General features: G+C 45.0%; 1 protein-coding gene across 2 annotated transcripts in view; it reads right to left on the bottom strand.

Annotated features, from left to right (window-relative positions):
* Positions 1-274: 274 nt before the first annotated feature.
* MYO5C (myosin VC) overlaps positions 275-22719 on the bottom strand; it is a 1024918-nt gene continuing 1002473 nt past the window's right edge. For both annotated transcript variants that reach the window (XM_085644174.1, XM_085644175.1), the window contains exon 41: positions 275-6912. In XM_085644174.1, the coding sequence (XP_085500300.1) occupies positions 6760-6912 (153 nt within the window). In that variant the 3' untranslated portion in view covers positions 275-6759. The remainder of the gene's footprint in view (positions 6913-22719) is intronic.

The following is a 22719-nucleotide window of genomic DNA, read 5'->3' as shown; positions in this document are numbered from 1 at the left end:
TGAGTTTTCCGTTAATGTACATCTCAGTTCCAACACGCTGTCATGGATTTTTCCAGCTTTTTCACAAAGATTATACGAATTACATGAGGGCAGAAGCAATATGAATTAAAATAAATCAATTTTAATTTGATAAAAATACTTAAACATTTTTTTCCAATACAGTGTTCCAATATAATATGCCAAAAATAGGGCAGAGCGTAAAAAAGTAGTCTAAATATAGCAAAATAGATACTAACAAATAAAACATTCTTTAAAATAACATCTAGAGTAACAATTTTGGAAACTGAAAACAGATATTGAAATATTTATTTTGTAGATCCTTCATAAAGTTTGAGAATAAATTAGCACAGATCATTATGCATTTTCATAAGTTGACATAGTTGCAATGCAACTTCAATATTACTTCATCAGAGTAAATTCGACACCAAGGCAGTTTTCAAGAATCAATGAACAAGCAGACCCTAAACATAAAGGTATATGTGAGCCATTACATTTATGGAAGTGTTATAGGCTTTTTCAATAGCAAATGAGAGAAACATTTGGAGAGCAGCTTTACACAACTTGAAGCATTCTATAAATGGTTATCAGGGTCCATCAGCGAATTCACTACAAACTCCCTTTATAATATTATTATATTCTACTACTGTATGTCAATGTCTACACAGAACCTTTTCTTAAATCTGAGTTTTACTTTATTTGAAGGAGCCCCACCTTCCTAAAAATACAAAAGACAATACATCTCCTCCAACCCAAATGCTTTGCACTTGGAAAGTTTCCAAGTTCGTGAGGATTCGTATTTAGGAGATAAGAACCACAGATTTAGCTGCGTAAGTTCTCATTCTAGCAGCTGCCACACAGATAAGGTGCGACTTCGGCCAATACTGAATTTCCATAGCCCAGTCGTGCTTCTTCACCCTTCCTTCAATACTTTTCCAAACGAGAGGGTCAGTCATGGCAGATGACTCGCTTTGGATAAGGTGGGCCGCCATGTAGCAGAACTTTCAAAATCAAAAGTGGTTGTGGTGTGGAATTTATCACTTCCACTGAAACATCTAAAACTAAAAAAGCATCAGAGTGATTCCATAGAAATGCCCGGAATGGAAATGTGAATGAACTGCGTTCCTATTATTTTTAGGCTGGAGGTCTCTTTAAAAAAACAACATGAAATGTAGATAACATTCAAATCACTGTAACAAAAAACACAATTCTATAATATGCATCACTGTTTAAATAATACGTCACTGACAAGGCACTGCTTATTCAACTAATAAGCAATTTTACAGCAAGTAATGTAAACATAAACCAATACACCCTGCCAAATTGATAAATTATTGGCATCATGAAATGTGATATTATGTAGTTCTACAAGCCTTTTCTTTAGGAGTACATTTATAACAATGTAGGCAAAATGCAGAATGACTAACTTTAAGTACAATTTACAGTTGTTTATATACCACAGAATCGGTCGGCACGAAGAGAGCTTTCTATGACTATCAAACAACAATTTTATTTAGGCACGAACGACTTGCGTGATTTGCCCAGAATCACAGGATGTTGTGCCAAGGTCCGGATTCAAACCTGATTCACCAGTTCCAAAATCGTCAGCGCTGGAAGCAAGGTCACATACCCTCCCTGAACTGCTAATCAGAGCAAGTATTCCATAAGGCACTAAAGTTGAATGTTTGATGTTTGATGTAAATGCCCGATGTATGCAGTGGATGATTATATGTGGAGAGGAAAGAGCGGAATCTATCATTTTGATATTCAAAAGCAAATTGGGCTCAAAACCTAAGTAAACAATATATTTACAAAAAACGAAATGAAGCAAAGGTCTTGCAAAACTGATCATCGAAAGTTATGATAAAACATAAAATATTGCTGTTTTTTAACAATGCCCTTTAAGTTTGAGTTGACAGTGTTCAGGGCCTGAGAAATCAACTTGCCCACTCACCAAGCCTAGTCAGATGTTATCAGGCTGAGCTATTTTTAGGACCTACTGGCCAGTTCTGGTGAGCAGATGATGAATAGGTGTGAATGAGCAATAAAGATGCCTTTAAATCTTGTTTTGATCTTGTCACATTTGCTCTGCCTTTAGAGGCAGAGGTCAAATGTTAGCTTATGTCTTATCATTTGCAGCCAGAGAAAGAAAAGTAAACATAAGCTCCAGGATAAAAGAAGCAGCAAAGTGAGAGGAGTTTGTAAATGTAACTGTCTGGCAATGGTGAAACTCATCTTCCACAGTTTATTGTTTATACGATATACAGTTATATCAGTAAAACTGCATGTTAGTGGGAAAGTTTGTTGCCCTTTCAATTGAAAATGGGCTGTTTGTAAATTGCAGTGTGCTACAAAAACATGCTTTAGTAATACATTTATTGAAAGTGAGTTTTAAACATGAACTGAGAAACATTCCTGCCCTGCTGACAATGCTGTTAGTGAACTAAGAGACAGGTCATGGGTTTTGTGTACCCTATTTGTGGGCTTGATTCTTATTATATATGGAGCAAAAGTATAGTCTATTAAATAAAACAAAATAGATTTTTTGTACAGCACAAATGCTGACCTTGCATATTTGAAGGTGCTCTCATGTGATAATGAAGAAAAAGGCAGCGCTGTAAAATAATATATTTGCTAGGATGACACAATTTGAGACCAGATTACAGGTCAAGTATGTTACAGTTTGGTCGAGTAGATTATTCATGTCACTAGACTTGCAGATCTAGTAATATTTTTTATGCTTTTTCGAGGCCCGAGTGTTCTATGGCCAAGATTTAAATAGATTCTGCATACCCTTCTTTGAGGCAGCCCGACGCAAAATGTTTTTGGTATTTACAAAGGCACACAAATGCCCATTTGTGTGGCTTTGTCAGAAAAAGAAAAGCACTACATTTCACTGCCTTACGTTACTTTGTGACAAGTAGGCATTCCATGGGTGGTGCATGGGCATTCCGGTGTATCGACCCATGAATTTTGATGCAAACTTATATGTACAAAGAGTTGTAGACGTTGGTTTACACCAAAATACCTGAGGATGGCATAACAAGAAATCTATTTCTCCTTGTTATTTCCTGTTTGCATGTGTGCTACATTCCAGAGCACACATACAAAGAGAAAATAGCCTCAAAGTATAGTTTTGGTGTAGGAAGGTACACCTTCCTGCACAAAATATATCCAGACCTCAACGCAGACACCCTCACAATATGGTGGAAGGGTGTCTGCATTGGTGCTAGGCAGCCCAAAGTGTACCAGTGCATAGAAAGAGCAGAACTGCACCATTTCCTTGAAGAATTGAAGCAGTTTTGCTCTCTCCAGGTGACAGAATGCAGTGTTGCTTGCTGCGCTGTGCCATTTTATGGTTAATATTTACCCCACGTCTGGGACGTTCATTTGCAAGACAGACTTTGTTGTAGTGGAGCATGTCTTCCAATCAAGAGCTCTATGGTTGTATCTGCCGTGGCCCCCTTTATAGAGAGCATGTGGAGACAATTTGCACAAGGAGTGAGCACAGGTGCGAAGTCGTCAACCTCCCAATTTGTGCAAGATTCTCAAACTTGGCCAGATTTGTGTGAGAAGTTTAAAACAAACAAACAGGATTTTCTGAACCAGGGAAAGGCAACTACATGGCCCAGCAGCGACAGCTGTGTTTCTTCACTACCCTTCGGGTAACAGAAGTGAAATACAATTCTCTGCAGCCTGATGTTGTATCCAGTGTAGGAGGGACATTTGTCTTGCAGGAAAAGGATGGTAACGTGAAACTCATCTAACTTCAGTCAAAATTGAGGAACGGACTACTTCTTTGTGAAGCACATTAACAAAATTCAACATTCTACCGAGGGATGATTACATCTTTAAAAACCCTTCAATTTTCTTCCAAAGCTTGCTGGTTTAGCATAATTGCATTTCCTAAGGTCCAGTTCTAGTTTTCTATAATGATTTTTGCCAGTTTTGGAGATAGTATTTGATTCTTCATTAAAGTATAAGTAAAGTTCAGTGTGATAGTGGCGTAACCTCTTCATGCATGTCATATTAATAAGATTCACCTTGGGTGTGGAAGCGAGGAGAGGCATCATTATTTGCACATTTTAGAAGTTGGATGTCTCACTTGTTTGCAGTGGTCTTACACTAATTCTGACATTACAAAGTGGAGATGAGGATCACCTACAGTCACAAACTTTATGTAGTAGTAATGATTTCCGAGTACACACCATGCGACCATCCCCATCGATCATTTACACTTCAGACATTAACACAACCAACAGACACATCCCAAACATTAATACTGCAACTTCAAGACTTACTGAAAATATTCTCCAAAACAGGACCTGCTACACTAGCTGCCACAAGAAATCCTTCAGATAGGTCAACACAGCAGTCGAAGATCGTAACAACACACACAAACTAAAAAGCCAGCATGAACCACAGACTCCAACCCAACATAGAAGCCACTGCACACCCATAAAAATGCACTTCTCAAAACCTTTACTTTCATCCTCCCCACCTCCCCTATTAATCTCAATATCTCACAGAAAAAAGGCACCCTGCATTGACAATGAGGTGGTGAAGATCTCATTACCAGAAAGACCATGAGCCCTGGACAACCATCAGCACAAGAATAAGATTGCTAACTGAAGCAAGGAAAATACCACACCAGCACCACCAATGCAACCATAAAGAATTAGCCCCCTTTTCAAATCCATCAATTTCTGGAACAACCCCATAACAGGCTCACCAACTGAACACTATAGGAACAAGAAGAAAGCAATAAGCAACTTCCTGAAGAAGGAAAATAGGCGAGTAAGCACATCAATGACTCTTAATCATGAACCGTCTTCCCTCCGATACAACCACACAAAACACCCATCTGGATGCACTTCAATTCCATCATCACTGTTTTCTTTTCACGTATTACTGACTCCCTTAATGCCATAACCTGCAAAGAGAACACCATCCCATCATCAATGGGGAGTACGTCACTGATGAAGTATTAAAGTCAGTGCTGTGGCACTGTTAATGCCTCCGTATCATAAAACATCTTCAAGACCTCCCAATTGTTGAGCTTCCAATTGTTGAAAAAGGCCAAACCTGACCCCAGCTGCCTCAGCTTTTACCAGCCAATCATCCAACTGCCATTCCTAAGCAAGATCAAGAATCAAAAAGGCAACCAAAAAATTTAGACCAACACCCCACCATTTAGGTCACTACACCGGGAAAAAAATCATCCAGGTGAACAACAATAATCTCATCATTGAGAACTAGGGAACCTCTTTCAACATCTTTGACCTTTCTGCAGCATTCCATATGGTCAATCATCTAATGCTGACTAACAAACTCTGCTCGCAAATGGGCATTAACAACACCATCATGCAATTATCTTCCTCATACCAGCCAAACACATACCAGGTCATCCAAATAAATTCCTGAAGATCACAGTATAACTCAAGGTCTGAAAGCCATTATCTTATGTCCATTCTCTTCACTCTCTGCATGATGTCTTATGGAGTATTTATGGCATGCGATATTTGAAGGTCCACCAGTATTGGATGCCATGCAGCTTGACAATCAATGCACAACCTTTTCTTAAAGTAGTTGGTGCGTAAATCCCATGTTGACTATGTGATGGATCTGCAGGTCATCTACGTACAACTGAAGTTCTAGAGATTGCACAGATCAAGTACTCTAGGAGACGTACTTATGCATTAAACAGTGCATATCGTTCTAAATTCTGTCGAAAATAGGGATTTTTAGAATTCCTAAAAAATCCAAATACATTTTGGTGCGCATTCCCAAGAGATGGAACAAGTCCAATTTAGAGGAATACCCAATGCAAACATATCATGCCGGATGCAACAGAAAAGGTTTGAGTGGGCATCTTTATTTCCACAGCTAAGCCTGATAGGAGTGCAATCTCAGCTTTAATCCTTATCTAGCCGGTTCCGTGGTCATCTCAAGTTAACAATTTCGTGATTGTGCTGCGATCTGTGTGTGACATTTGCAGAAATCCTTTGAAATGTTTTAATAAGGGTGTGGAATGTGTTATTTTGGGGAATTGTGTGAGGTTTAAAATTTGATAGAACCTTTATAAGGTGCCACCTAGTATTGAAATCAGTCCTCTGCAGTTTTTATTTATTTACAATGCTAAGCCTGAAAATCCCTTTGGTTCTTTAAAGTGTAATGCGTTTTGTTGGAGCCTTCATTCAGCCTTTTATTATACCACACTTTATTTCCACGTAGAGCTCATTTTTATGTACCCCCATGTTAATATGCCTTTGTCTTGCTTTTCGCTGGCATGGCCTTCTTTTGCAATCAATGCTCTAAATTTACATTCTCCCAGTTTCAGTCTAAATGTGTTAATTTTCTATGGTATCTACTATAACCACGTGTGGGATGCATGTTCATGTCATGCCTTTAACAATATTCTACAAATAGAATAATAATGTTTTTCATATGTAACTTTCCTTCCCAAAAGATGAAGGAGTGGAATTTTCACAATTAAGACACCTTGTCCACAAGGAACAAAATTCCATCCTTGAAAAATATATCATACAAACTGACTCTTTTCATTACCTAGCAATGGCATAAAGACTCGATTCAAAGTTTTAAGAATGTGACATTCACACCACATTGTTCTTTGATCTCCTTGTTGTCCATAAAATGCTCACAAAAGGCAGTGTACCATTTCCCTGCGAACCAGCAGTCAGGTCGGATGACAACATCTTGGTCTCCTCCTCTGAGTGGAACATGCGAGGTCCTGCTCCTTCGTTACACTCTTGTAAGGAAGCCGAGTTTCAGGCTGCTCGGGATCTGCACCATTTCTAAAGCTTGTGGAGATGGGCTGAATGGAAACGTCACTTGAAAGAGATATTTGCTGTCCAACATCAGCTGTGGCATGTCCTCCCGGCTGCTTAATAGAGACTGAAAGAGAAGCACAGAGTGAGCAATTCTGTGAAATGTACTGCACCTCAGATAAAGATAACAACAGGCCAAGAAGAATTATTTATGAGAGCATGAGCAAAGGCACTATTAGCCTCGCGGGTAAACACGTCACACTCCTTGACAAGATCATTCTTTTCTTTGTTTTGCCTGGAAAGAAGTTAAAATAGGTCATTTTCAAAAGCAAAACGCATACACTGTTCAAAGTTAAGGAGCTTCCTAATGCACTTCATAGTGAGCAGGAGATGTTTTTAAATCTAGTTATTGGTGGGTGATAAATGCGTAGTCACGTAATGCTGACAATACCATCAGGAGTGTTTGAAATGACTTGGTGTATTTTTATTTCGTTGAGAATGTGTTTTGTGTCATGGAAATATGAGCTTGACCATTTTTTGTGGAGGGCCTGTACAATCGTTTGGGTGATGCCTTTTCCTCCAGCCTCGGTTTTATTAGGCCTGGGTGAAATGTTAATTATTCCCTCGTAATTCGCTTGATTTGTGAAATTATGCTGTGATGCAAAGTTCCCCAAATTATGCCATCTTGCATAATTACGAGTTATTCAAAGTAAAAATTGACCACCCATAGAACGAGAGCAGCTGTTCTTTGCTGTGCTTTCTGTTTTGCACTATTATTTAGTGTGAAATGTCTCCTTGCATCAAAAATTGACGCAAGGATGCATTTCACACTAAAATACAGCACTCAATTTCAGATTTGCATTTTATGTAATGTAAGTTTTGGGTACGTGAAAGCAAATTTGGCGAATTTGGCACAGACCTATTTTTTGTGTGTCTGATACGTTTCACATGCTCACCAGTGTATTCTGGGAGTGGGACAATGAAATAAATTAGATTACTGGTTAAAGGGGGTGAAACCCTACTCAAGCAACAACCACAATCCTTGTTAGGGTGAGGCACAAGCAAACTCTATATTAACCTGTGCTCAACCCTCAGGTAGCTTGGCACAAAGCACCCGTCCCGTCTTCCACTAATGAAAGAAGAACACCCCGACTGATTCTGGCTGGCTGTTGCAACAGTGCAATCATCCTTTTAACACCCTGTTCCCTGTTCTGGGACCATGGATCCCTCTGACTGGGAGTTATCATACACCCATCCGCCTCTCATTTTAGATAAGGCGCTGCTTAAATACTAAATATAAATACATTTGATGACAGAAGTATTTCACACCAAATATTCCTCTTGCTCTGTGGACTATTTACAATGCCAACAATAGAACAGATTCATTGCACCCTGAAGAAGTCCTTCTGATAAGGATGAAATGCGTCGGCTGTGTTTTAATCATCTCGCTCATGTTTTAAAACTTCATTGAAATAAAAGAAGAACCTGGAAGAATACTTGTGGACATGGATTTTATAAAATTCTTGGTCTAAATCTATCTGTGGTGCACCTGTGCTGTTTGTTTTAAATCGTTATATTCCTGGACTGGAATTACATTGTGGCAGTGGGTGTTTTTCAGTGTGCACACGTCTCTCTGGGTAGCTCCAGATCATATTCATACAAGTTAGTGATAGCAATTTAGGTGCTGAGGTTCATAGGGTACCACTGTCTAGCCTCTTTGACTTCTAAAGCTTGGCACAAAGCAGTCAGGCTTAACTCAGAGCCAATGTGTAAGGTATTTATGCAGCACTTCAAACAGTAATAAAGTGAAAATACAACAGGAGAAAAATCCAACCCAAGTTAGAAAAACAGAGCAAAATACAATAAATCAAAACCAAAATAAAAAAAATACAATCAGTAGAACTGGAGATATAGAACTCCTGGCTATCTGGTAGTGCAAGACCGGGAGCAAGTCACTGTTCTGGCTGACCACAAAGGTGCATGGTTTGGGTACAAGGACAAGGTTAGTCCCACTGAAAAGTTACCTTTGCAGTCCAGTGCAAAGTTTTGGGTTCACGGTGGAGGGGGTGGCGAGGAGCAGGGAAGCTTTGTGGACGGTCGCCGATGTAGCACAAAGAGCAGGCCTGATGTCACAGATGGTCATCCCTGTAGCACAAAGAACCTGTTGTTGTCGCAAATGGCTGGCCTGGAGCTTCACAGCGGTGCTTCCCACGAGCGGTCTATGCAGTAACGCACAGAGTCAGGGTAATGGAGCTTTGCATTGGCAGGCAGTGTGAGCTACAAGGTTTTGATGTGCCTGTTCGAGGTTGCTAGGAGCCCAAAAACTTCAATTCACTTCCACTGAGGCCACACCGAAGGTAGAGGACCTGAAGGGCACCACTTGCTGGTCAAGGACTGCCTCCACCTGGATCTAGGTGCTGGTTCACGAGGTAGTGAGCCTATTATGTCCCTTTGGCTCTGAACAGAGGGACACCAGACTAGCGCTTGGAGTCACTCTGCAATTCCTGGGTTTAGGTGCAGGTCCAATCCCACTGACTCAGGCAGGAGGACAGCAGGGCAGCAATCCATCAAGGCAGCAGTCATGCAGAGTGTCTGTTCTTTCAGAAGCAGAACACTCCTTTTTCTTGTCAGAGTCTCGACAACTCCAGACGACTAATTAAGAGTGGGTGTCTGAGGTCCAATATTTATACCTGGTGCCTTTTTTGAAGTGGTAGAAGCTTTAAGAGGATTCCTGCCTCAGTTGCCCTGGCTCCAGATTAACTGCAGGAGGTATGCATCCCTTTGGGTGGAGGCAGGACACAGCCTATTCAAGTGTAAGGAGGGTTGTATCCAGCTCTGCCCTCTAATCCTGCAGTGATGGCCTATTCAGGCACACTTAAGCTCTCTATTGTCTGTGGCTGTTTAGAAGGAATACACAAAGCCCAATTGTCAACTACACCCAGTCATGCGACTCAGAGAGATGCTGCAGGCACTAAATGACTGAGGCAGGAAAATACCAACCTTCTGAAAGTGGCATCAAAGTTGTGATTTAAAATCAGACTTTACCATAAGAAAGGATTTTTCATTACAATTGAAGAGACAGCAAACATAACCTGGGTACCTGTTACCATTTGAAAGTTACAGTTTATTAAATGTAATAATGTAACTCCAATGTTAACCTATGGGAGAAGCAGGCCTTGCAGCAGTGAAACACTAATTCAAGAGTTTTTCACTACCAGGACATGTAAAACTCAAAGTTGCACCTCCTATTAATCTCTGTGGGCTTTTTAAAGCCTACCTTAGGGGTGACATATGTATTAAAAAAAGATGGTTTGGGCCTGGCAAAAGGTTTATATTGCCAGGTCGAAACGGCAGCTTAAAACTGCACACACAGACGCTGCAATGGTAGGCATGAGACATGTTTAACGGGTTACTTAAGTGGGGGGGCACAACAAGTGCTGTAGGCCAACTAGTAGCATTTAATTTAAAGATCCTGGGTACATGTAGTACCACTTTACCAGGTACGTATAAATACATTAAATATACCAATTAGGGATAAGCCAATGTTACTATGTTTTAAGGAGTGAGCATATGCAATTTAGCACTGGTTAGAAATGGTAAAGTGCACAGAGTCCTCAGGGCAGTAAAAAGAGATCAACAAAAAATAGAGGAGGAAGGGAAAACGTTTAGAGAAGACCATTCCTAAGACTGACAGGTCTCAAAGACAGCAACACCATACTTACCGACTGAGTACCCTGGATGTCGCTGTGTAATGTGCCTGGCAGAAGGCTGTGCCGGAAGGCAGTAGAGAACAGGAAATGACAGATGATCCTGGTGGTGCCCCTGTCTCAGTGGTTCTGTCACACTTACCCACTTCACCTTTGATTGCTCTATTTATTTTAAATAGTTTTTAATTGATTTTTAATTTTACAGTCTTTCCTTACAAGACTGTGCAATACAGCTAGGGCCCAACATTGCGCGGGCGCGCATGTGCAGTTTTCACAGAGATGGCGAGGAAGAGGAGGAGGGCAGCCCGGGGACGCCGTAGTCCAGGTAAGCTGTTTTTCTTTACTTTTATGTCAGTTATAATTAATTGTTAATAGAGGGGTTGGGGGCGGGAGCTGGCCAACTCCACTCCGCCACGGAGTGTGCGGAGAATTGCCTTCTCCGCGGAGGAGGCAAATCTCTGCACATTCCGCGGGCGGAGCAGAGGTCTCCGTCCGGGCTTAGTCGTCTTTACAGCTCAAGCATATGTCATCAAATAACTTATCACAATCTGTGACATGTTCTCTTCCTCAAAGGTGCATAGTCTAGGCTGGTGAGAGTGTCCAGGGTCACCTCCCACCCAGTCCGCCCCCTCGCTGAATGTGCCAAGTAATGTAGCCCAGTCAGCCATTAGCTTTTTATGCATACCCCTCTGTTCTTTTGCTCTCATTGCAAATTCCAAGCTATTTCCCATTTCTTGAATTCTGCTTCCCACCTGCTGGGTAGGGGGCCCTCTGGCAACCTCTAGTGTGTTGCTGATGCTCTTTTGGCAATGTCCAATCCCAGATCTATGAATCTGGGACCTGTTTTCCACATCCGCAGCCTATGGTATAGAACTAACAAAAGCTCCCAGCTCCCCAAGGCGTGTATGACTTGTTGATCTCTCCATGTCCTCTATCATCCAACGTCAAAAGTCAGATAATATTGGACATGCCCAGACCATGAGTACAAAATCTGTGTGTACCAGCGAGTACCTGGGGCAGGCTAATCACCGGTTCCCGCAATTAGGTATAGTCTGTGTGGTGTCAGGGAGGTAGTGTAGAGGTAATTGAGCTTGGTATATCTGGATCTGGTGTTTCTGAACACTTGACGTGGGTACTGGAGGGTATTGATCCATTTCCTGTCTTTCAACTCTATCCATTGCCGCTTCCCAAGTTGTTTTTACTCTGTTCATGGATCCCATGGTCATGGAAAGCATGGTGTTTCATAACTAGGAGATCAGCTTTCCCCCACCTCCAAATGTGAGTAATGTCTGCAGAGTATTGTGCGTTGGGGTCAATGCCAGCCCTCCTGCCCCACCCCCATGTGGCAGGTATCATGCAGGGGAACACATGGTAAGTCAAAAACTGCGACTCGACAGACCTTCGTCCTCTGTCAAAGACATGAAACCACGTAACTCCCCATTTGTGTAACAGTCCCCAATGGTAAGGTGCCCATTTCTCCATCACCTGGGCCATAAAGTACCCACCCCCAGCAGTTGGAAAACCCACTAGCGGAAGCACAGATGCATATAGTGACTGAGCCACAGTTTTCTTAGCTACTGTCATTCCAGGTCTGTAGCGCATTATCATCCTCCACAAGTTACCTTAAAAAAATTCTAAATGCATGATATTGTGATTCCTGCCTCAATGCCTCCAGAAAGACTGCAACAACATCTTTCCCGGCCTGTGGTGCAGTGTGCGAAGTAATTTATTCTTCACTGTCCAACTGTATGTATGTATGTATTTCAATAGCGCGAATTTAGCCAAAAGGCAGCAGAACTCTGTTCATGACGAGTAAGAGATGGAGCTGGGTGGGGGATATCTAATGCATTGTGATATAGTCTTCTTGGAAGAGGTGAGCCTTCAACTTATTCCCTAATTGGAGCAGCATTGGGGTTGTCCTGATGGATACGGGGATGTTGTAACATTTCCTGTAAGCATATACGGAAAAGGCCTGCTGACTTTTTTGTAATTTTTACACTTCTTCAGTCTGATAGTGTCCTGGCTGCAGGGGTGCAAAGATCCACCAGGGATGGTGAGCTGGTCTGTGAGATAAGCGTGGCTACTAGTCATGATAACTTTTGTAAAAGATGCTGCTGGTTTTGAAGATAATGCTGGAGTTCCATCAGGATGGGGGTAATTTGAAGATGATGCTGGAGTTCTATCAGGATGGGGTTAATGTGATTATGCTTCTTTAGGTCTTGAATGAGATGGGCTGCAGCAGGTAGGATGCGCCTAAGGCATGGCAGTATGGTGTCTGGGAAGTCTGGGTATTACCACTATCCAGGTGTGAGAGAATGAGGGCTTGAACAGAACTTTTTAAGTCACTTTGTGTAAGAAATTGTACTCTTTTATTTGGAAGAGAGAGCTGGTACCCAGCTGTCTTTGTGTTTTCGACAATCTGTTCCTTCAGAATGAGGTTGGTGTCTAGAATTAATCCATGCGGCTTGGCATTAGGTGAAATTTGGGGTTTGAAGCTGACCGTTTCCCTTCCCGCCTGCCCTGGCCCCACTCCCCAGGACCTACTTAATGGAGGCCACAGTGCGATCCCATTGATCCTCATTCCTGCCCACACCGCTGCTGCTCATTCAGCCATCCAGTCCAATTGCCCCCTGACTGCCTGTTCTGCCTGCAATACCCTTTCAGATTTAGCACTCCTGTCCTGGGCATTTAGCATTTCTTTTGGCTGCTTTTTGTTTACTCCTTGTTTTGTGCCGGATCTTGCTCTCTCCATGGTTTTCTCCTGCAGGATGCCAACTTCCAGGACCTACTTAATGGAAGCCACAGAGTACCAAAGGCAAGCCCGTCCGCACCCCATCCGCGCCAGGTCCGCACCCAGCATTAGGAACCCTGGCTCTTCCATCCCACTCAGCTGCAAAGCCACGGACATCCGAGCCCTAGATCCCGGAAGCATCGACAACTGCTGCCGCACATCTGCATGCACCACCAGAGGACCATTCTCCAGTCAGCAATGCCACTTCACCTGCAATACTGAAGCAACCAACAATCCAGAGATGCCACAAATAAAACTGCGTCCTCTACACTGACCAAGACTGTCGCAGCACAACTCCAGTGCATTCTACTTAATGCACGATTGTTCAGCAAACATGCTGTGGAGATCTGGGACACGATTTCATGCCTCACCTGAAACCCCGCCTCCGCGCCGGACATCATCACCGTCCCCCAGACGGCTACAAGATAACACACTGGGACTAAACCAACAAACACTGAGGCGTAATTGCCATCATTTACAAGGACAAGCAACAATTGATCCTGGACCTTTTTTTTTTAATGATCACTCTTAATGAAAGAATTTACAGATGTGCAACAACCTGATTTTTCAAAAAGACATATTTAATAATCAAGAATTTATTTCAATGAATGGTAGACACTCTACCATGCCTCTGATAATTAAAGAGAGAGGGTTGCTCCAAGAAAAGATGCAAAAAAGAAGTGCTCAAGTGTGAAGTGAGAAGGGATAAGAAACGGAAAAAATCAAAAAGAATTCAAAGAACAAACAATTTTAAGATTGCATAGAGTGTGACCAATAGCATAAATCAGTCCAATGAGGCCTGTCCATGAATGTTCTTAATATACAATTTGTAAGTTCAATATGATTTACAAACAAAACAGAGAATTATCATCTGTAAAAAAGAAGGAAAGGGGACACATGATCCAGGCCTGTAAGGGATATGCGTTGACGTTTCGACCCGACTTGTGTCCTTAGCCTGCGGGTCTTCTTCAGGACGGGGGCGGGGAGAAGCAACCTTAATGGCAAAGACAAGGGGGGACGATTATTTTATTGCCTATTTTTGGCTGCAGTGTTTAAGAGCTGAACAGATCTAACCTATCGACCTGGACAAGGCGAGTAGGTATGGGTCCCGGGGTGGCCACCTAAAAAGGGGCGAGATAAACCAGAGGGGGTGCACATCAGAACCTATACCTAATATAGAAATTGTAAAAGAGGGAAAAACAAAAGGGGGGCTTTCCCGCATATCAGTTGCGGTATATTAGTGGCCCAAGATCAATGTAAGCCTCACGGATCCTTATGTGGAATATGGAATTAAATCACCATCTGGAATTAAATGAGCATTCAATCAATAAAACAATTACCCAAAATGGCCCAGTAAAGTGAAGCAAGGGTCTGTTCTGAAATTATATATAAAACATATATATAAAACGCTTACCAACACAATCATTGTGGTGTAAGACCACAGTGTAGAGAATTCTTAATTGCAGAGTAAATCTTATTTAAAGACGTGATTCAATTGGCCGCGAATCAATCAGCCGCTGAAATAGAATAAAACCAGGGGAATGCCTATTAATAACTCCCAAGGGAACCTATCTATATGAAAAAGCATCTGGAGTGCAGCCAGAATCTCAAGTAATTCTACGGCAGCTCAGCCCAGAGTCAAACTGACACGGGTCAGTCGGGATGCTAATGAGCTCTCGGTAGCGCAAGGACGTTTACGCGCATACTGCGGCTGTCTGATGCGGTCTAGCCGAGCAACGGCAGTAGGCCAGTAACGTTCACTAGAGCGGAAGAAAGACTTAGCCTAAGTTTATTAAGGAAACGGACATTGTTTCTATTTACCGGCCTCAATAGAAAAGGCTGGTGGGCATCACTATGTTGAATATTACAGAGGCATTTCAATTGCAAGAACAAAGTACAATAAATACATAACAGTAATAACATGCTCACATACATAAAATTAATACAGTATGGGACAAAATCATAATAGTGTTTACTATAAAACAGAACATTCACATAGGTAAGGTAGTAAACACACGCATAACGATAACAATTACAATTACAAAACATCCTTCAACAGCCGTTAAAAGTAAAGTAACCATCTCCAATAGAAATCAATACATCCATATTAAGGAATAATGCATGGGTATCCGTTAGTGATGTAACCATTGGGTGTGCCGAAAGCTGCAAGCGTGGTGAGTATGCCACCACTACCCAGGTTCACGTTGTATACAGATGGAGTAGCAATATGGGATATTCTAAAAGTCATTGTTCAGAAAGGCCACCTGCCTAGTGATTTCCTTGTACTCAATGAGGCCTCTTGTCACAGTGTCCAAAAGATGAATCCATCTGCATTCAAGGGTATTGAAGGTGTTGGTAAAGTTGCCTCCCCTTGGGTTAACCTTCACCTTCTCTTTCACCCACCATTTGAGACTCTCTTGTAGTGTAGTTCCTATATCCCTGATAGGCTCTGCGCATCGGAATAACATACACTATAGATTTGACATAGGACTAAGGTCAGTATGTCTCTATCGAGTATTTTAAAAATTAATTACTTGTGTGTGCCAGCTAACACAGAGGTCACTAGAAACTTCTCGAATATACAAGAAGGGATTAGTCTCTGACAACCACATAAACATGACAACTTTGTTTCCTTTTAGAATCGGAACAGTCTCCGAATCATGGAAACAATAGATAACAGTCTTACTCAGTCAATCATGCATGCTTCGTTTCTACAGAGTTGCACAGAAATAGAGAGACGGGCGTGTCAATAAAAGGGTTTATTGAACAGTCTTATTTCTCATGCAAGAGATATGAAATGCTACAATCGTTAGACAGACTGCGAAGTACAATATGTATGAGGTTAGCAGTAAGATAAAATAATACTGCAATAGCATGGTTTGTAGCTATGACATACATCGATCAAAATACATACATAAATAACATAAGCTAAAATGTGATACTCATCTGATGCTTCTAAATTGTTCTACCCCAGTGTACCTAACCTAAGTGCAGTACGAGGTTTGAAGTAGGTGCCATTTCTAAAGTATAGCTAGCTATATTTTAGTTTAGCCAAGAGTTGCCAAAAGTTTCTCTAAGTTCTAGTCAGCTCCATACCTGAGAATGAGTTAGGTTGGAATCTCTTTTCTGGACTCGATAGTCTAACCCTCCGCAAGGGAAGTCAGAGAGCACTGGAGCTGGATTCTCTGCGAGGAGGATGGCAGCGTCAGGTCAGTGCATCAGGCTGGAACTCGATCTCTATCCGAACTTGCCGTGGCAAACCGCGTAGTCTGGGTTGGATTGAATCCTCCGGGAACCGCAATTTGCCAGGGCAAGTGCTGGTATATTTATACTTTGAAGGTGTCTAGGAATGCCAGTATTGACGTAAAAGTCGGGCAGAGGAATGTCATGAATGAACCCCTAAGGAATAGATGTTCATGCATACTAAATGAGTTCTTCGAGAAATCATTCAAGCTGAGGGAAATTCCTAAAGGCTTAAGGGTATGGTTTTTCAAGAATTCGTTGTGACTGGGATGGATTGATTTAGGTGGCCATGCTTGTATTTGGTTTGTATGAACAATGTCTAAATAAGGGCCGGATTTCTATGTCCAAATAAGGGCAATGTGAATTGTACCTATATAAGGGCATAAATCGGGAAACCTATATACGGAATCTATATCTGCACACAACACTCTGGTGTATGACCGAAAACTGTCAAATGCTCCAGCAAGGGTGCTCCCTGACCCTTGCAGAGTATGCGACTGCAATGCTGCAGGATGCGTGTTTTAACTTTTTGTATAGTCTGCACAATGTACATGAAGTCACATAGACACATTATTGCATGTATTACACCAGTGGTGTTACAGTTAGTGTGGTCCTGTAGAACAAGTTACTTACCTTTTGTAACGATATATCTGTAAGAAACATTAGTTAGTTATAGATTCCGTACCTTAGAATTACCCCCAGGCGTTACACTGGATCCGGAAAGTTTTTTCGTCAGCAGTACCTCTGTGCGTCGGAAGGTGGCGTCGGTCGGACCCGTGTCCGTCGTTGACGTCGGTTCTGTACACGACTTTCCGCGACAGAAACACAGAGCTGTGCAAGACACTGACCAATGGTGCACAAAACTAGGGCCCTGAAAGGATATCCTTAACCCTAGAAATCAGTTCGCAGAACGGGGAGGATGGGCGGGGCGGTAAGGAATCTATAACTAACTAATATTTCTTACAGATATATCGTTACCAAAGGTAAGTAACTTGCTCACCTGAAAGAAACACGTTAGTTATGGATTCCTTACCCTAGAATAGATACCCCAGCAATACCAACCCCGGTGGTGAGTCTGCCAACCAACGGCCAAAGAAGCAGTCTCTTCGGACTTGGCTGTCCAGACAGTAGTGTTTCGTAAACATGTGCAGTGATGCTCACGTAGTTGCCTGACAGATGTCATGTAGAGGAACTCCTCTTCCCAAGGCAGTAGTGGCTGCCCACACCCTGGTGGAATAGGCGCGTAGCCCAAATGGAGGCTTCCTTTTTAGCCAGAGAATAGCATGCTTTTATACACAGAACGACCCATCGAGAAATAGTTCGCTTGTGTAAGGCTGACCTTTCTTGGCACCCACGTAGCCAACAAAGAGTTGGCCATCCACCGGAACTGTTTTGTGTGATCCAGATAGAAAGGAAGCACACGTTTTGGGGCCAGACAGTGGAGCCTCTCTTCCTCTTTCGAAGGATGAGGAGGCGTAAAGAAGGTGTGCAAAGTGATAGTCTGCCCGATGTAGAAGGCAGTGACAACCTTGGGCAGGAAGGATGGATGAGTCCTCAGGACAACTTTTTTCGGATGTACAGAGTGAAAAGGAGGCTTAGAAGAAAGTGCCTGGAGCTCACTCACTCGTCTGGCAGATGTGATGGCCACCAGGAACGCAGTTTTGAGAGTCAAGAGCCTTAAAGGACAGTTGTGAAGTGGCTCAAAGGGAGCGCACTTTAAATAAGTTAAAACCAGGTTCAAGTCCCACTGAGGCATATCGAAGGGAACAGGAGGAAAGAGATCAGTTATACCTTTCAAGATGCGACTTACAACTTGAAAAGGGAAGGCTGATCTGGAAGCCGAAGGAAGGCAGAGATGGCCGAAAGATAGCCCTTGATAGTGCCCAGAGCAGAGCCCTGCTGGGCTAGAGAAAGAAGAAACAAGAGAACCTAAGAAAGAGGGGCAGAAAGGGGATCAACCGCCTTTGCTGTGCATCATGCCACAAACTTGTTCCACCGGCAGGCGTATACCGTCTTAGTTGAGGGACGCCTGGCGGCCAAGAATACATCACAGACTTCAGGAGGCAGGTCGAAAGACGTCAACTGCCGCCGCTCAATCTCCACGCAAGGAGGTGGAGACTGGACCGGTTCGGGTGGAGGACCGCCCTCTGCTGCTGCAAAAGAAGATCCTCCCAAAGAGGCAGTCTGATCTGAGGATCGATGGCCATGTTGAGCAGCTTGGGATACCAGACTCTTCGTGCCCAATCCGGGGCCACAAGAATGACTTGGGCCCGGTCGTGCCTGATCTTCTTCAGCACTCTGGGCAGAAGTGGTATAGGCGGAAAGGCGTACAACAGACGGCAACTCCACTCGCGATGAAAAGCGTTGCCTAGCGAGTGCTGCCTTGGAAATTCCAACGTGCAGAATTGCTGACATTGCACGTTCTCTTCGGTGGCGAATAGATCTAACCAAGGCTCTCCCCACTGCTGAAAGAGATCTTGCACCACCTCCGAGTAAAGACGCCATTAGTGATCCATCATGCACCTGCGGCTGAGTTCGTCCTCCCTGGCGTTCAGAGAACCTGCCAGTTTTTGAACCACCAGGGATATGCCCTGATGTTCCAGTCATGTCCAAAGGCACAGGGCCTCTTGACATAGGGTCCACAACCCCCGCCCGCCCTGTTTGTTGCAGTACCATATGGCAGTGGTGTTGTCCGTGAACACCTGCACTACTCTTCCCCGGACAGAGGGAAGGAATGCTTTCAGTGCAAGACGAATCGCCCGGAGCTCCAGAAGGTTGATGTGGAGTCCGGACTAAGCCGGAGACCAGAGGCCTCTGATCTCCGCCTCTCCCATGTGGCCGCCACATCCCAGAAGGAATGCGTCCATCACCACAGTGTGTTCTGGTTGGGGTTGGGAGAGGGAGAGGGATCTGCAATTGACCCAATCTGGTTTTGTGAGCCACCACTGCAGTTGTTGTGCCCTCTAAGATCTTGACGCAATCGGACAGATTCCCCATATGCTGCGCCCACTGGAACGTAAGGTCCCACAGCAGAGCCCGCATATGCCACCTGGCATGATCGACCAGCAGGATGCAGGAGGCCATGAGGCCCAGCAGCCTCAGAGTCATTCTGACCAAAACCCGGGATAGAGGCTGAAAGATCGGGAGGATAGACCCAAAACCGCGTTGTGTCCAGAACTGCTCCGATGAAGAGGAGCTTCTGAGAGGGAACCAGGTGTGACTTGGGCACATTGATGGAGAACCCCAGCAAATGCAGTAGGTTGGCCATAGTTTGGGGGTGGGAAACGACTGCCTGGGAGGAGCCTGCTTTCAACAGCCAGTCGTCGAGATAGGGGAAGACTGAAACCTCTGATATGCGCAGATGAGCTGCGACCAATGCCATCACTTTCGTGAACACCTGAGGGGCGCTGGTAAGGCCAAGGGGAGCACGTTGAACTAAAAATGCTCGTGGCCTACCGTGAACCGCAGGTAACGCCGATGGGCTGGCAGGACGGGGATGTGAAAATAAGCGTCCTGCAAGTCCAACGCTATCATCCAGTCTTCTGGGTCGAGGGCAGACAAGACCTGAGCAAGCCTCAACATCTTGAACTTCTCCTTCCGGAGGAAGCGGTTAATGTCCCTGAGATCCAAGATAGGACGCAGGCCCTTGTCCTTCTTGGGGACCAGAACGTTGTGGGAGTAACAACCACGACCTGCTTCTGGGACAGGAACACCCTCGATGGTTCCCTTGGCCAATAGATCCGTAACTTCCTGCTGGAGAAGGGCCAGATGATCCTCCGACATGCGGTGGTATCTCGGTGGCATAGCTGGAGGGGTAGTCTCGAAGGGGAGGGAGTAGACCCTTTGGACTATTTGCAAAACCCACCCGTCCAACGTGATGGTGCGCCAGTGGAGGAGGTGATGGAGAATCCTGCCGCCCACTGGCGTTTGATGGGCCTGAAAGGTTGGACTAGGAGGGTTTGGAGGCTGCTGCAGAGGGGGAGTTAGTGGACTGGCCCGCCCGCTGGCCCTCAGAACCACGACGGTTGTTCCCAAGTCCCGCTGTGCAAAGGTTGGGTAACTTGCTGCGGCCTGTGGCTTTGGGTGGGACGTAGCAGGGCACCCCGTCCATAGCCATGAAAGGGGAAAAATGCAGACTGCGCAGGGCAGGTGGAGAGGCCCTAGGACTTGGCCGTAGCCTGTGATTCCTTGAAACGCTCTAGAGCATTGTCTGCTTTGACGCTAAAAAGGCGACGGCCATTAAAGGGCATGTCCATCAAGGTGTTCTGGACATCCCCTGGAAAGCCAGTTGATCTCATCCAGGCGTAGTGACGAAGCACTACTGATGTTGAAATGGTCCTGCTCATAGAGTTGGCAGTGTCCAGCCCACAACGGATGGTAAACTTCGCCGCATCCCTACCGACGGCGACATCCTGGGAGATCACTGGCCGGACCTCCTCCAGACACTGAGGCAGCACCTGCGCAACCATATCCCACACCGAGTGGGAATAACAGCCCAAGAGGTATGCAGTGTTTACCGACTGCAGTCCTAAGCGGCAAAAGAGAACATTTTCTTTCCAAGATGGTCCAGCTTCTTGGATTCCCTTTCTGGTGGAGCGGTGGGGAATGCGCTCTAGGAAGTGGAGGCTTGGACCACCAAGCTCTCCGAGGTGGGGTGTTGGGAGAGGAAAGTGGGGTCGCCCGGAGCTGAGCAGTGGCGTCGGGCAATCATCCTGTCCATGGGAGCCCCCGTGTTGGGCCTGGACCACGTGCCCAAAAGGACATCGGTGAGAGCCTCATTAAACGGCAGCAAGGGCTCCGAAGAGCTCGCAGCCGGTTGAAGCACCTCCGTCAGGAGGTTTGTCCTAATCACCACTGTAGGAAGCTCGAGGTTGAGAGCCTTGGCCGCAGTACGTAACACTACTGAGTATCACGCTCCCTCCTCCGTAGCCACGGTAGGAGAAGACAACATGCCAAGGTCAGGGGAGGTGTCCAAACCACTGGCATCCCCCAGCTCCTCTCTCCAGTCCTGTTCACTGTCCAACTGGTCAGTCAGAGGGTCACCTGACCCCTCCCAGTCCTCCTCCTCATCCTCTGGGTGCCATCCTGGTCGAAAAAGGACCCTAGGAGTAAACAGGGGTACAAAAACCCCACTCGGCGTCAGATCCGGGGCCACGTCGGGATGGAGGTCGGGGTCTATGCCGGTCTGGGGGCCAACCGGCGTCGAACGCAGTAGTGGTGCCGGAGGAAGCTATGGAGGCGTAAGCAGGTCAACCTGCACCGATCCGGATCCAGGCCTGGATACAAGGGAGGCCTGCGGCGCCGGAGCCGGCGGCGGAAAAGGCCTAGGCCCCCATATCGAGTCTGCGGGGCCCGAAGGCACGCCGACGGGTTTGGGCCGTCAAAAGATGGCATGCATTGCCTTGTAGAATGTACGAAGCTGGGCGGGAGTCGCTCCGGGTCCTGGAAAGAGAGGGAAACGCAGAGTCAACTCTTTGGGCTCCACGCACGGAGAGCCGTGGGAGGGGCACCACCTGCATCACTCGTCGGGTCGGCCGGCTGACGAGGAGAAGTCACGGTGAAAGTGCTTCTTCGACTTCTTTCTATGCTTTGACTTACCCGCCCCGAGTGTGAAGACTTTGAAGACTTGGACGAATGGTGGTGGCTCCGTGACCAGTCCCTCGACCTCCCTTGGGACCGGGACCTCAAACGGCATGGAGCCGACTGCCGGTGCTCAAGCAGCTTTTGGGACCGCTCCTACAAAGCGTTCGGCGCCATTGACTGGAAGATAGGCAGTCGGAGCACGACCTGGGGTGGTGGTCGCGCTCCAGGCAGAAGAGACACAAGCGGTGCGGATCCGTCACCAAAATCATCCGATGACAGGAACCGCATTGCTTGAAACTAGGCATCCCACGTGCACCAGGAGTCGAAGACTCTTTGAGTGTGCGATCTTTCTTGTGGTGGCAAGTCGCCATTTGTGGTGGGTCCCATCGGGGTTGCTTGCATACTCTAGTTGTGTGAGCTGCTACAGGCTAGGGCACAGGCCCTGATGTCTTCCTTCCAAACCCAGCGTGTTTTAGTTAAGAACTTGCTCTTGGAGGAAGGTGGTGTCAGATTTTCCCCCTTGAGAGACTGCGGGTGTGGCCCAGGGATTGCTGTTGTAGTGCTACTATTATTAGGCTCGGGCCGGTCTGTCCATCGAAGCCAGGGAGGG

Source organism: Triturus cristatus, chromosome 3_1 (assembly GCF_964204655.1).
Source record: "Triturus cristatus chromosome 3_1, aTriCri1.1, whole genome shotgun sequence".
Lineage (NCBI taxonomy): Eukaryota > Metazoa > Chordata > Amphibia > Caudata > Salamandridae > Triturus > Triturus cristatus.
This window is presented reverse-complemented; position numbering and strand designations above follow the sequence as displayed.